This window comes from Penicillium macrosclerotiorum (assembly GCF_028827735.1).
Source record: "Penicillium macrosclerotiorum strain IBT 26536 chromosome Unknown utg000008l_segment0_segment0, whole genome shotgun sequence".
Lineage (NCBI taxonomy): Eukaryota > Fungi > Ascomycota > Eurotiomycetes > Eurotiales > Aspergillaceae > Penicillium > Penicillium macrosclerotiorum.
In genome coordinates, this window is record NW_026643087.1 from 790688 (window position 1) to 805461 (window position 14774).

Below are 14774 nucleotides of genomic sequence, written 5' to 3' on the forward strand. Positions count from 1 at the left end.
CAATACCTAGAGAGAGAAACTCGAGAGAGAAGATATTCTGGAGTGTATTTTCTGATTGAGATTTTGCCTACCAATTTTGCCTGATGATAATACGGCGTTTCATCAAACATCAGCCTCACTTCTTATCCTCTTATTAAAGGCTTTACCAAAAGAGTATACAACTACATTTGCTGGCTCCCAATAAGCAAACTCTGTTTTTGAAAGTCTTTTGGAAATATTCATCATCTTAATCAACTGACAAAGACTTGAACGAAGGCCTCATTGCTCCACCCACTATCCAGCTTCATCTCCTTCCACGCAGAGAGGACATCGATTGCCAGTACATTAGATTTCTCGCCACTTTGTTTCGAAACGGTCCTTTGGGGTATCGGCCTTCCTAAAATCATGACCATGAAGTTACTAGAGATATCAAGGTCTTGTAAGTTGGAGATGTAAATCCCTAGGGTTCCAAGTGCTTTCAAGTGTATGTCAAATCGCAAGCGGCCGTTCTCAGCCACCAATATGTCTGAGCTGGCCACGGCAGCGGCGCCAGTCATTTTCCCAATGAGACCTAAAATGGCCACATGCAGTGTATTGCTGTCAGAGTTGCAGTGTTTTCTCCTGCTTCCCAGCCCAAAGGAATGTATTGGGTACGCGGTAAGGATCTCCCACTCCTTTTCCTTCAAAATAATAGACACAAGAGAATCTTTATCGTGTGACCGCATTCTTCCTGTTACTTTGCCACTAGTGTGGGAGCGGACAACATACTCGCAGTTTGAATCTTGATGCACACCTGGGAAGTCTTTCAACGATACTATGCATGACGCTTCGGCAGAATGAATATTGAAGAGACCCATTATGCCGCTGCCTGTTCTTGCTCGGCCAGTGTAGCTTCCCACGCGCAAAACCCGACCTTCATCATAGCCATTGTAAACATCAATTGTGCGGCCGACGACACTTGGACGTAGGATAATGGTGCTTCCTTGAACAGTTGGCGCCGTCATCTGGTCAATCACACTCAAGTCATGTTTTCCTGGTTCATCGGTGATATGTATCGGCCCACCCGAGATACATCGCGCTGCTGCGTGAAAAGATGCGTACGGATGGTTCGTCTGGAACATATCCCAGTCTGGTAAAGCATTCAAGAATCTGGTGAAAAGTGCATTGTGCGCATTGCAAAATATATGCCACGGGTGAGATGCAGGTATTTTGGGGAAGAAGTCATCTGAGTTTCGTAAGGGAATCGTCGGCTTGTTGGTTGGTAGCAACGAATGGAAGATAATCTGTGGAATCAAAGACATGCAAGAAATAGAGCGTGTGCTGAAGTGCCTCAATGAAACAATGGACCATGCATCCTGGTAGGATGTTAAAAACCTCTTGCGGTCTTCGGAGTCCTCCAGAAAATCGAGAAAGCACTGGGCATCCGTTTTGACCCCATCAATGCCAGCGGAAGCGAGGTAGCTATAAAATTCATCATAAAAACGTTCAATATCCTCTGGATCAATGGCCAGGAACTTTCCGTCTGCGAGATTGTGTGCGATTGGCCCGTCTGGGGAAGGGTCCTTGATTCTCACTTCCTTCGTCTTATATCTTTTGGCGAGGTCACTGCTAGGGCATATACCTCCCCAATACCCTAGCAACGCATGCCAAACTGCAATATGTCCGATATTTGGATGGGCTCGCCGAATTTTCTCCACGGCGTTCTTGAGCCCACGAGGGAATGCTTTCGGATTTGCATCAAAACGCTCCCAGCGTCGCTTAAACTGGGACTCTTTCTCGTTATCGACACTCTGCCAGTTATCGTCGATGATCAGATTAGTAATGTTAATCCCGTGGGATTTCAAAGAATCCAATGCGTGGAGAATTTTCTCTTCGGTCAGATTCTGTCCAAGGCCATCCCAAGTGCAATATGTCAATCCATCATACCACTCAGTGAGCCATTGAGCCTCAGGGTCTTTCTCGACGACAACGATATCGTCTCCAAGAGGAGACAACGGACATTGCTCAAGATGTTGGTTTGCCGATTCTCTAAACGGTCTGACCACTTTCCTTGCTTCATATATCACTGCAGAAAGAGCAACCTCAAAATTATCCGCCACGGCGGCCAGAACATGGAATTCAGATGTCGCTGGGTTGTCGCTTCTGGACTTGACCACCAATTCGCCATCGGCTCCAGATTGGAAAACCGTCAATATATCATTGGTTCCCGAGATTGCAAGAAACAGTAGATTAGTCCCATCTTTCCGGAGAAAAGAGCATAGGATTGCATCTTCCGTTAGTCTGAATATGTCCTTGCCGTGTCTTGGACCCAGCCACGGACTCCATACTCGAATCAAGGAGAAAAACCTAGTAATAGACGAGGGAATTCCAAGCGCAAATTGTTTGATACACGATACGCCATTCTTTGCTCGATCCACGCTCCCAGAGATACTCCAGAGTATGGAGCCAGGCGCTTCGCTCGTTCGCAGATTCACCTGCACTTCAGAGGACAGGCAATCAAGATACTTGGAGAGCTCATCCTTGGGGCTGAGCAATGACATGTCTGAGCCAAATGGCTTATCTACTCCCCAGTGGCGCGGGCTGAATACGAGCTCACCATCGCCGATTGGCTGCTTCTGGTTGGCCCATTGCCATTCGGCGTCTGGATTGGGCCGGAACCTCACAGTGAAACGTACATAGCCGCCGCTAGCGGGCAGTTGGATAGCCTCAGAAAGAACATAACGATGGTAAGCATACTCGTTATCCGTCTGGTTCAACAGAGGTGCTTGTGATGGCCAGCTCTCATGGAGCGGTAATGCTGACCATTCGGAGCCGGTAATGTTGTGCCAGATCTGTGCCTCCCAGCGCTGGGTTGGGAAAGAAGTACTTGACTCGATAACAACTGTGAATCGTACCTGGTCGGTATTAACGTGGTAATCCTTATCACTGGGTTTATCTCCCAATGCGAATATTGAGCTTTTTGTAAACAGTATTTATCGTGTACTCACAGTGTCTTCTTCTTGCTCTAGCTGAGTCGCTTTCTGCGTCCTCTGAAGGCAAGTTACTTGCCCCAAAGGTGGGTAGCACGTCACTCGAGAAAACAAACTCATCTGGACTGGCCGAATAAATGTCTCGTTGAGCGGCTTCTGAGGGGAAGCGGTAACAGGGAGGGTGCAGATTGTATCTCTCGTGTTGGCCTGCATATCTGGTATGAGGGGTAGAAGCTGGCTCAAGCTTGCCAGCAGAGGTTTGACGTGGCCTGTAACAGAATGAAGTATTCTGGATCAGGATTCGAGACAATGGATATATGCTATCCAAAGTGATTTATATTGAAATAATCGTTCGTAGTGGAGCTGCGACTGTGGTTGATGATGGATGGATGATGATACGTGAGGAAGAGGTGGGGGCTGCAACCTGCAGCCCCTTCCAACGTCGGCTTCAACCTTTTCTACAAACCTTACCCCCTGTTGTACCCAGCTTCCAGTCTACTATGGCCCTAATCGACGTTTACCCGAATTTTTTCAGTCTACGAAGATACTACGAAGGTCGCACCTGAAATTTGGCGCATGCTCAAGGACCAAGAATCATGTGGAAACGAAACGTGAGGCTGATTATTTTATACCGGGCGCTTAGTTGATCTTAATTGTCAACTTACCAAAATGTTTCTGTGCCCACTGTTGACAATGTTAGTAGATGATCAGGGACTCGCAGCGCTGGGTTGGCTCACCATGTATTCATAAGCTTCCCGAGCTTGGTCAAGAGTGAAGACCTTCTCATCTACCACGGGATGAATATCATTGGCCTCAATTGCGCGGATCATGTCTCTCATGAGAGCCTTGCTGCCCACATAAACACCCCGCACGGTGCAGATATTGTTGAGAGTGTCCAAGATAGCGGGTTCACCCTGCGGCTTGACACCACCCAGGAATCCGATCACACTGATAACCCCCTCGAACTTGATGCACTTGAAGCTCTGAGTCAACGTGCCCGGCCCACCGACCTCAATGACATAATCCACGCCACATCCATCGGGTGTGAGTTTACGAGCGGTCTCGCCCCAGTTCAGATCTGTTCTGTAGTTTATTATATGGTCGGCACCAAGCTTCCTCAGCTTGTCGGCCTTCTGGTCGGACGAGGTGGTGGCGATCACGGTCGCGCCGGCCGCTTTGGCGAACTATAAACCAAAATACGAGATCAGCAGGAGCCATGGCATTTCGGGAGGTGGCATAACTCCAACTCGTACCTGTAATGCGAACATGCTCACTCCCCCGGTTCCCTGTACGAGAACGACCTGTCCGGGCTTCAGGGGCTTCAAACCATATAGGGCATTCCAGCTCGTGAGTGCCGCGCAAGACAAAGTACTGTTCTCCAACGGAGTCAGGTTCTTCGCCGCCTTGACAAGCCCTCTTTCGTTGAACACGCCATACTGGCGCAAAGCGCCATCAATCACGCCTCCCAATCCAGTTTGTGTTGCCGTGATATCGATATCTCCGTATTGGTGACCTTGGTTGAAGAGGGTTGCAACTTTATCTCCTTTCTTGAACTCGGTGACTTTGGATCCAACTTCAACCACCTCTCCAGCACCGTCGGACGCGGGCACAACGGGGAAATTACAAGGGAATGGATATTTGCCCTGCGTCAAAAAAAGCCATTGAGTCTTCTGTCAACACAGGATCCAAAAATGTGAAGCTAAGTTCGGTCATTGGGTCACTGTCATACCTTTGGAATAATCAAATCACGGTAGTTCAGCGACGCCGCCTGAAGCCTCACCAAGACTTCATTCTCACCAAAATTTGGTACCGGCGCGTCCTGATAGACCAAGCCGTCGAAATCATTCTCTTTGCTCTGCACGACCCATTGCTTCATAGCAGACATTGTGAGGCTGCGATTGGGAAATGATTCCAGCAAACCAAAGCTTGCTTTTGTAACTTACACACGAGAGTCTATTCTTGAACGATGACAGGGCACTCTTTTATACGTACATGTACGCTCCCTTTTGAACCCGCTTGACGTAGGGCATTTCTTGCCGACTCCACTTCCATGACGGCAAGATTATTAAGGATCCAAAAAGTCTCCGTTCCCAGCCTAGTTTGCCAGTATATGTCTGCCGCACGGGGCAATTTGAAGACTCAAGGCGGATACTTTTATCGCATCGCTGACAAATTCAGATGAATGCCTTGATTCTAGGGTTGAAGTCACAAAACACTCGGCGCAGCCTGCCCGGGCCGAAAGGTTGGTTCAAACGCCGATTCGGCGACTATAAAGCTTAAACACATTGGGAGAGTAGCTACGCAGATCCCAGTTGGGCAGAATAGTTCTCTGGTTATTAATAAGCCCGAGGTTAATGGGAAAATAAGAGACAAATATATTTCAATTCCTAGCGATGAAAAACAGAATGTATAGATGCATCTATCTGAGCCCCAGTCGAGATCCCTGCAACTCGTCCGGCGGCGGGCCCGCCAGCCAACAAATGCCGAAGCCACTGAATCGAGGAAGGGACTAGCGACATATCATCACTAGATTGAGAGTGGCAAGGGCAAGATTCGAAGTGATATTTTGAAGCCAAGCCGTAGATAGCATTGATCTAAGGGACAATCCCGCCCATGGCTCATGGGTCTGCAGTCTACGGGGCATATTCACTTAGCCGCCGGTACCTAGTGAGGGGCCCGCAATTGTGCCATCTGAAGCTAATATCGCTCATTCTAGCCTCCACTACGAGAGACATCATGAACGGCCACCAGGGTGCCTGAAAAGCACGAGATCAACGGACCGCGTGTCGACGCTGGTTTGGCGCCATTTCAGATCGCCAACTAGCGCGGGGGGAGGAGGAGGAGGGGTAATGGTCACAGGAAGAGTTAAATAGTTGCGACATCCGGCTTCACTATTTGTTTTATTTTTCTAGACTGCATCGCCGATTGCACCTTCTCTCTACCCTACCGTCTCTGATTCACCCTTCATCATGTCACTAGGACGCTCTTTTAAATTGAACTCAGGCTACAACATCCCCGCCGTGGGCCTAGGCACTTGGGTAGGTGATTTCATGGGACATTGCGTTGTATCTATAACACAGGAGGCTAACTCGTCTCCCTAATTCAGCTCTCCAAGCCTAACGAGGTTGAAAACGCTGTCGAAGTGGCCCTTCGCAAGGGTTACCGCCACATTGATGCAGCTGCGTGCTACCAGAATGAGAATGAAGTTGGCAATGGTTGGAAGAAGTCGGGAGTCCCGCGAGAAGAGATCTTTGTAAGTAGCTCCCATCTATAATCACTGGGTTCAGCCGCATCTCATTGATTCTGGGATATCAATAGATCACCAGCAAGTTGTGGAACACTCACCACCACCCCGACCACGTTGAGGAGGCCCTCAACAAGACTCTGAAAGACCTGCAGACCGATTATCTGGATCTCTACCTGGTATCATCGCCCCCACGGCCCCTTCCCCTCCTCGAGGCCCCTCGTTCGGTCCATCGGCTAATCTGCATCTAGATCCACTGGCCCGTCGCCTTCGAACACACCAACGAGACCCTCACGCCGACTGACCCGGTGACGAAGCGGTTCCGCATAGCCGATGTCCCGGTCGCCGATACCTGGGCCGCCCTGGAGAAGTTCGTGGCGACCGGCAAGATCCGCAGCATTGGCATCAGCAATTTCACGATCGGGGCGACCCAGGACCTGCTCAAGACGGCGAAAATTCCACCCGCGGCGAATCAGATCGAGGCGCACCCTTACCTGCTTCAGCCAGGCCTGTTCTCTTTCTTGAAAGACAACGTAAGATGGACTTTCCTGTCCGTAAAATCAGAAAGAAAAAAAAGGTCCTAACACGGTCCTTAATAGAATATCCTACCTGTGGCGTACAGCCCGCTTGGCAACAACATCTACAACTTGCCACGGTATGGAAAAACCCCCCTTCTCCTCACAAAGCCCACATACACTAAAGGCAGACCCACAGCGTTGTCGACGACCCGACGGTGGTGGAAATCGCAAAGAAGCTGAACAAGGACCCCGCCATCCTGCTGATCTCGTGGGCCGTCCAGCGAGGCTCCGCGGTGCTGCCGAAAAGTGTCACTCCTTCGCGCATCGAGAGCAACTTCCAAGGTCAGTCTCCCTGTCAAGCCTCATTCGAAGACTCATGGTCTGATTGTTGTTTTAGATTTTGTCATTCCCGACGCGGAGTTCGCAGCTCTGAACCAGCTGGACCGCAACGAGCGATATAACTATCCATTCCGCTGGGGCATTGATGTCTTTGGGGAACTCGGTGCCGCGGAAGCTGAGCAACGAGCTGAGGCGCATGCAGCCAAGTTGAGGGAGAGCTCTTGAGTCACTTTGTTTGAATAGTCGATATGAAGCATGGGAAAATGGATTAAACTGATGTCAATACTACTGGCTGCCTGCTACTAGCAAGGATCATGCCCCATTTCCCATATAGACTTATCACCCCTGCTAGGTACTTTGCTGATTGGGCCATGCTCTCCACCAAAATTCAGGTGGCACCATCAATCACCTTTGAACACATTTGGGAGATTGTACTTTTGCATGGACACACGACATGACAAATGGACTTGAAGATTATGGAAGTGATCTCTGTTATGCAGAAATCGTAGCACCCTAGTCATCGAGCCTATCTTACAGGTTACGTGTATTCTGTAGCCGACTTGTTCATGTCATAGGCCAATGGGTCTTGGAATGAGTTTAAGTCCAAGGGTATTTCCTAGCCCGCCTAGTCATCGGCACTCTCACATCTGGCCAGAAGAGTGTCGTTCGAATTATGTTCTAATCGTGTGCCAATTCATTGCGGAACGTTTCCAAATGAAGAATTACCACTCTAGAACCTCGGTCTTGGGATCGCATGAGACAGCTAACTGCAAAGCAACAAAGATCTTATAGCATGCTTGAAATTTTCGCATGAAGTTCACAGGACCTAGGTTAAAGGATTGGTCTTGGTTCGTGCCGACAGAAGCAAAATAAAACCGGTATCGACGACTATGCAAGCGAATCGAAGTTGATATTCCAATCAGACGAGACTGACGCCTCGATAATGAACAACGCTTCGAGGAAGACAGAGAGCAATCTAAATTTTGGTATGCTCTTCAGGAAGACTTTTTTGGTTCGTAACTTGTTGAAGAGTCTCGGGTTTTTGAATCCTCGGAGGGTAGATAAAGACAATCAGGCTGGAGTGAAGGTGATGATGCATCTTCAGGAGGAAGAATAATCCTGGCTCTGGCTGCCCTCGTGAAAATTGCTCGGGAAGCTATGCTGATACCTCAGCGCAAGTGCATCTCATAGGCCTCGCAGGAGGGATTGAGCTGAAGTCAAATGTATAGTAGTAGTAGTTCACTTGACTCCCGTACGAATCACTTTGTGATGTTTTTGCGTAAGCGACCAGATAGTAACCGAATGAGCTAGGAGAGTCATTTAGTGGGTCTTTGATTAAAAATGGGTCGTGAGATAATTTGAGGTGGGCTCATTTGCAATGGGGAAAAAAAAGAGGAAGGAAAAAAGAAACACCCCCTACGAGGGTCGAACTCGTGACATCCAGATTTCCTATAAAAGTCTGGCGCTCTAACCAACTGAGCTAAGGAGGTGATCATGTAATGGACGCCGCGGCTCAGACTTATAACGTAAGCTCTTTAATTTCTATCAGAGCTCTACATCGCTCCCACATCAGTATTTCGGCACTATATGGACTTCTAAGACAACCCTCTAATACACCATTGTTTATAGGAAGTCTTACTTCGAGAGAGGACATATTAATATGGTGAATCCATGGGGGTATGCGAACGTATTTAATATTGTGAATTGCCTTAAATAGCCCCAGGAATTTCCAACAGTGGGTGGATCAGACTAACCCAAGGTTGCTTTTCAGGTTCTAGCATCGAGCGCGTGTCTTTTCTTTTTTTTTCCCCTGTTTTTCAACAGCAAATTGATAACATAGTATATTCAATAAATAAATATCTTGTCGGCTTCACGAGTCTTGAAGTCGAACAATCCTGAAATCTTCGACGACCACAGTCACATCATTCCCCGGGCTAGTTGCCAATATTAAAGACCTTTTATTGGGAGTTGATAATGGCAAGGCCTTCCCAGTCAACTATAGTATCTACATAGATCACATAACAGGGATTATTATCCTATTTTCAGAAAGAGCAGCCCCTCCATTCGACCAGGCTCACGATCGGGTTGCGGATAGTGATATTTGAGGACCCATGTAAGAATGTGATTCAAGAGAAACAAATGAAATAAGCATGAAATGAAATGGTCAAGGGCAGCACGCATCGTTTGAAGGTATGTGATAATCAAATGTCAATATCATGTCCAGGGTAGGTCCCGCTGCTCTCAAAATTCAGCGTACGCTCGGCTTAAAGTGTCTAGTCCATAGAGATGGCGTTTTTCTGGTGCAGTATTTTCTGTTCAGAAGACATACTTGACAGGGAGTCTAGGCTAGGGATGGTTTGGTCTTGATGTATGATTCAGACCAGGTTGTAATTTCACTTTTCCGTTCCAGTAAAACTTCGATTCGTTTCGATATATATATCTCAGGTCAGGTCCCTATATTCATGAGATATTGTTTCCAACCACTTAGCAAACAGGTATATCCTGAATATCATAAAGACTATTGAAGCTCTTCAAATTCGCGATTCCCTTCCTACGAGGTAAGACATAGCCGATGCTGGAAAGCGTAATGTACAAGGCGCTGGGAGGCGTCTTTGGGGTGCGCCTCCGGGCACTTGGCTTGCTCCGCCCGCACCTGTAGACCCAGGCACCCTGTCGCGAAGTACGATCTCGAACAGTCGGTACCAGTATTCACGAAATATCGAAATCTCGAAGCAGACCACTACCACTTGTATCCGCTTACCAACCCTTCTCAAATGCCGGCCACTCAAGAAGGCCGAATTTCCAAACGCAGGACCTCCCGGTCTCAAAACCCCACGCGACGCGTCTCCAACAGCAGAAGTGAGTCGGCGCCTCCCATAGAAGCGATGCATTTCACAATGAACCAATCGAGAGCGCGCTGATGTAAAACCTGCCACAGCCTTACCGCTGGTCGAACGCACCAACGCCCTGCCCACTCCGGAATTCATATCGCAATATGTGTCTCCACTCCTCGCCAGCGGCAGCACAGGACCGGAGACCAAGACCCAGGAGCCTCTGGAACCCACACCGTCACCGAACGCGTCCCTGGACGTGTACTCCGCGACGACCATCCCCGCAGCCGACCTGGAAGCCTGTCTCGATTTGATCGAGCAGACGTCGGGCGCGGACTACGCCGCGTCTGGGGCGGGCTGGTCCCGCCCCAAGAAACGCAAGGAGATGAAGCTGCCGGACATGAAGTACCTGATTCTCCGGAATGCGACGCTCTCAGACGCTCCCAATCAGCCAGTGTCCGGCGCTAGCAGTGGGAGCGTACTCGGATTCTTGTCATGCATGGTGACCTACGAAGACGGGAAGGAGGTGATTTATTGCTACGAGATCCACCTGTCGCCGGCGGCGCGGGGGCGGGGGCTCGGCGCGTTACTTATGAGTCGGATGGAGGGGATCGGGCGGCTGGTCGGGGTGGAGAAAGCGATGTTGACAGTCTTTAAGGCAAATATGACGGCGCGGCAGTTCTACGAGAAGGGTGGGTACGAGGTGGACGAGTATTCGCCGCAGCCGCGAAGGCTGCGGAATGGGACGATTAAGGAGTTTGATTATTTAATCTTATCAAAGCATTTGACGGGTTGAACATGAGATTTTGGATGTATGATGTCAATGCAGTTCTTTGTCACATGACATAGATGTTTTATGCAGCGAGGTGTGAATATGATGATTAGGGTATAGGTTAGACCTGCTTCACTTCTTGGCCCTTGGCTTCAGGGTGGTCCTGCTCCCATTCATCCCGGAGCGCGGCAAAGATGCTGTCGGCTAGGAGAATAGACAAACCTAAGCTCCAGACGAGAGTGATGGCGTAGAAAAAGTTGGCGTTGCCGGACCCTGCATAAATCCACAGGTGATAAAAGGCAGGACCCAACAGACTGGAATATAAGATGGCCGAGATGGCGAAGAAAGTGTAGCGCATCACTGCGAGTGGTTAGCAAAAGGGGCTGACATCGCCTCATGCGGAAGGAATCCTCACTTACGTGGAAAGAGATGGCGGTATAATGGGAGCACTGCAAAGTACAAGGATGCATCAGAGATGCTGGGGTATGGCTTGAAAATAGCAAACACGCCTAGGAGCGACGTGATGACAAACAAAGGCTGCCGACGCAAGCGGGCAGTCATGCCTCCCACATAGCTGGCCAAATGAAGCCAAAATACGCCAAGGAAGAATCCACGGAAGGAGTCAAACATCTCAATGAAAAAGTACCACCACAGACCCACGTTGGGGGTCAGGTCCGGCACAAGAAGGTGGAATCCATAAGTTGCAGAGACATATTCCCAGAAGCTTCCAGTGATCAGGAAAGAGAGACCAAGTAGTCCCGAGACGCTAGCAACCAGGATGCCGCCATGTTGTAAGATGAAGAGGATGATGTTTGACTGTGAGCCTGTCCCTTGAACTCGCTGGTCGTAGCAGAGCAGGATCAAGGGGACAAATAGCAGCGCGGGGTAGAGGGATAGATAGGAGGCGAAGGCAAGAGCGAGCATTGCATTGAAGCTGTTTCCATCGACAGCATTCGAGATTGCGAAGAGAATGCCTGTCGTAGTGAATACGCTCGTTGATCGTGCCAGACATGTAGCAATCGTGAAGGGGTTGAAGAGGTACCTGGAATTATGTCAGAATGGGACCTTCTATTCAGTATACTCTGCGATATCATCATACCAGGCGGCAGTAGAGACTCCATCCCATCGAATATGCTTCCGAATGGCCGAGTGGAGACGGCTCTGGATTGATTGGCCTGACTCGGAGATAGTGGCCAATGCATGAGCATTAACCAAATCGACTAAGAAATAGAAAATTGCGGTAGGGAACGGATTGGCCTTGACGTCGGAGAACAGCGCGAATACGGGGAGGAGAAGAGGAGCCTGTATATGATTAAGGTTAACCGAGGAGGCTCTCAAGAGCAAAGCATAGGGAACGGCGCTTACCTGGTGGAAGACACCCCCGTCATACGGTGATACATTTCGAATGTAGAGGTAAAGTCCTTCCTGCACTGTTTCTCAAAGTCAGATTCCGCAATTTTCTTCCCCATTGAGGCCACTGGTTCACTTACATCGCTTGAAGCTGTTGACCGGGGTCGACACCTCGACCCGGCCAGTGAGCAAGTCCGGCAAAGCAGGGAACAGGCATATCAGCAGCAGGCGCAACACGAATGCCGCGCCAAACACGACGACCTTCCTTCGGTCCACCGTCATGGCTGTCTGGGCAGGGCAGATGAAAGTGGAAGCCCGTCGGTCTGGTCTGTTGTGCCAGTTGCTCCAGCTGTCCCTTAGTCGGCCGGCGGAGGAACCACGGTCGCCCGCAACGCACGGACCACACGCGCCCATCGAAAAAAAAGTTATCGAGAAATTTTCTTCTTCTTATCAGCAAGACTGTTTTGGCTTTCTTGCGATCGGGACTCCAACAGATCTCACTATGGCAAAGATTAAGAAGAAGGGTATGCTTGCCGATGCGAGAGCGAATTGAACATACACTAATACTCTTTCCCCCCAGGCACCTCTGGCCAGGCCAAAAACTATATCACCCGTACCCAGGCCGTACGCAAGCTTCAGATTTCTCTGCCGGATTTCCGTCGCCTATGTATCTTCAAGGGTAAGACTGACTCATCTTGGAGAGCGATTAGCCTCAGACCTGAAATGCTGATAACATGCGCAATCGATAGGAATCTATCCTCGTGAGCCCCGGAATAAGAAGAAGGCTTCCAAGACCGCGACCCCGAATACCACTTTCTACTACACCAAGGACATCCAGTACCTTCTGCACGAGCCGCTCCTCAACAAGTTCCGTGACCAGAAGGCCCTTGCTAAGAAGATCGCGCGTTCTCTTGGCCGTGGCGAAGTCAGCGATGCGGCTCGCCTTGAGAAGAACCACGCTCCGAAACTCACCCTCGACCATGTCATCAAGGAGCGCTACCCGACCTTCATTGATGCACTTCGTGACCTTGACGACGCTCTTTCACTGCTCTTCCTGTTTGCTACCCTCCCTTCCACCAACCATGTCCCGCCCAAGACCATTGCGCTCTGCCAGCGCGTGTGCCACGAGTTCCAACACTACCTGATCACCACCAACTCGCTGCGCAAGTCCTTCCTGTCCATCAAGGGTATTTACTACCAGGCTACCATCCAGGGCCAGGATATCATGTGGCTGGTGCCTTACCGGTTCGTGCAGCGCGTCAACGGCGATGTCGACTACCGTATCATGGCCACTTTCGTGGACTTCTATACCACCCTGCTGGGCTTTGTCAACTTCCGCCTGTACTCTTCGATCGGATTGAGATACCCCCCGAAGTTCGATACCCGCAGCGATGAGAATGGTGCTGAGCTGGCTGCTTTTACGCTTGAGGGCCGCACGGTGGCCGAGACCCCCAAGGCCATCGAGGCCGGCAAGTCGAACAGTGCCAACAAGGAGGTCTCCAAGGAGATCCAGGCTAAGGTGGACAAAGTGATCAAGTCGGCTGGTCTCGACCAGACTAAGGATGAGCAAATGGTTGATGCTACTGAAGAGTCCACCGATGCCATTGACCGATTCGAGCCCGCTGCCCCCGAGGCCGACACCCTGCCCCAGCCTGACATGAGCGGCAGCGAGGCAGGTGCCTTGTTTGCTCCATTTGTTTTCTACATCTCCCGAGAGGCTCCCAAGGCCCCTCTCGAGTTCATCCTGCGTGCTTTCGGCTGCAAGCGCGTCGGCTGGGATGCTGTCATGGGTGATGGCGCTTTCACTCACGACGAGACTGATCCCCGCATCACTCACCAGATTGTCGATCGCCCCCAGCTTCCCGAGGGCTCTCTGCCCGCAGTCCCCGATGCGGATCCCTCTACCCAGAAGGTTAAGCCTGGTACTCGTATTCCAGGACGCACATATGTTCAGCCCCAGTGGATTTGGGACTGCATCAATGATGGCAAGCTCCTCCGCGCTGATCTGTATGGCCCCGGCGAGACACTTCCGCCCCACCTGAGCCCTTGGGTTAAGGCTTCTCGCGGTGGCTATGATCCCCGGGCCAGCCTGGCTGAGCAGGAGGAGGAGGGTGAGGCCGAGGCGGCCGAGGATGCCGAGGATAGCGACGAGGAGATGGAAGATGACGCTACCGCCGAGGACAAGGCCGCTGTCTCTGCTGAAGATTCCGACGAGGAGTCTGTTGATGGTGGCATGGACGTTGCCGGAACTGATGACGACGAGAGCGAGAGCGACGAAGAGGAGGAGGGCGAGGATGAGGACTTTGGCGGATTCCAAGAAGAGGCTGTTTCCGAGTCTGATGATGATGACGAGGCTGCCCGCAACCAGCACCAGCGGGAGCTGGAGGCTGAGGCCGCCGGACTTCCCTTTTCTTCTGCTAGCGCCACCGACGAAGCCTCTAAGAAGAAGACCGCTCAGTCCAAGAAGCTTGCTGCCAAGAAACGCCAGGAGGATGAGGAGCTTGAGCGCCAGAAGATGATGATGAGCCGGAAGAAGCGCAAGCTCCTTGAGAAGATGATGTACTCGAACAAGAAGACTTCTGACGAGGCCGCCAAGCTCCGCTCAAAGCGTCGCAAGCTTGAGAAGGCCGGTCAGAAATAAAGTGCCCAGCCTGTGTCAAAACTATCAAGAGTGCTTTTTCGTTCGGCTGGCGTTTGCGGCTGGGATAAACCCCTGTATATGCATGTCCTAAAATTTCATGTCTGTTGAATTTGATCGTTTTTTTCGTATAA

General features: G+C 50.4%; 5 protein-coding genes across 5 annotated transcripts; 3 read left to right on the plus strand and 2 right to left on the minus strand.

Moving 5' to 3' along the window:
* Positions 1 to 230: 230 nt before the first annotated feature.
* Positions 231 to 4833, minus strand: N7462_008478 (putative raffinose synthase protein Sip1; the record flags this gene model as incomplete). Its single annotated transcript, XM_057080193.1, has 6 exons — positions 231 to 2873; positions 2967 to 3217; positions 3614 to 3632; positions 3686 to 4132; positions 4202 to 4591; positions 4678 to 4833. The coding sequence occupies 6 exons, from the start codon at positions 4831 to 4833 to the stop codon at positions 231 to 233; spliced, it is 3906 nt and encodes a 1301-aa protein (XP_056930521.1).
* A 1084-nt stretch (positions 4834 to 5917) lies between these two features.
* Positions 5918 to 7274, plus strand: N7462_008479 (uncharacterized protein; the record flags this gene model as incomplete). Its single annotated transcript, XM_057080194.1, has 7 exons — positions 5918 to 5986; positions 6055 to 6201; positions 6267 to 6371; positions 6444 to 6725; positions 6792 to 6847; positions 6907 to 7052; positions 7108 to 7274. The coding sequence occupies 7 exons, from the start codon at positions 5918 to 5920 to the stop codon at positions 7272 to 7274; spliced, it is 972 nt and encodes a 323-aa protein (XP_056930522.1).
* Positions 7275 to 9823: 2549 nt separating this feature from the next.
* N7462_008480 (N-terminal L-serine N(alpha)-acetyltransferase NAT4) lies at positions 9824 to 10676 on the plus strand (the record flags this gene model as incomplete). The annotated part of the gene is made up of 2 exons (XM_057080195.1): positions 9824 to 9908; positions 9988 to 10676. 2 exons carry the CDS (start codon positions 9824 to 9826, stop codon positions 10674 to 10676), a joined length of 774 nt encoding a protein of 257 aa, XP_056930523.1.
* A 97-nt stretch (positions 10677 to 10773) lies between these two features.
* Positions 10774 to 12416, minus strand: N7462_008481 (GPI-anchored transamidase subunit GAB1; the record flags this gene model as incomplete). Its single annotated transcript, XM_057080196.1, has 5 exons — positions 10774 to 11012; positions 11072 to 11694; positions 11752 to 11954; positions 12018 to 12082; positions 12143 to 12416. The coding sequence occupies 5 exons, from the start codon at positions 12414 to 12416 to the stop codon at positions 10774 to 10776; spliced, it is 1404 nt and encodes a 467-aa protein (XP_056930524.1).
* Positions 12417 to 12504: 88 nt separating this feature from the next.
* nop7 (mRNA-binding ribosome synthesis protein NOP7) lies at positions 12505 to 14643 on the plus strand (the record flags this gene model as incomplete). Its single annotated transcript, XM_057080197.1, has 3 exons — positions 12505 to 12526; positions 12583 to 12681; positions 12752 to 14643. The coding sequence occupies 3 exons, from the start codon at positions 12505 to 12507 to the stop codon at positions 14641 to 14643; spliced, it is 2013 nt and encodes a 670-aa protein (XP_056930525.1).
* Positions 14644 to 14774: the final 131 nt, after the last annotated feature.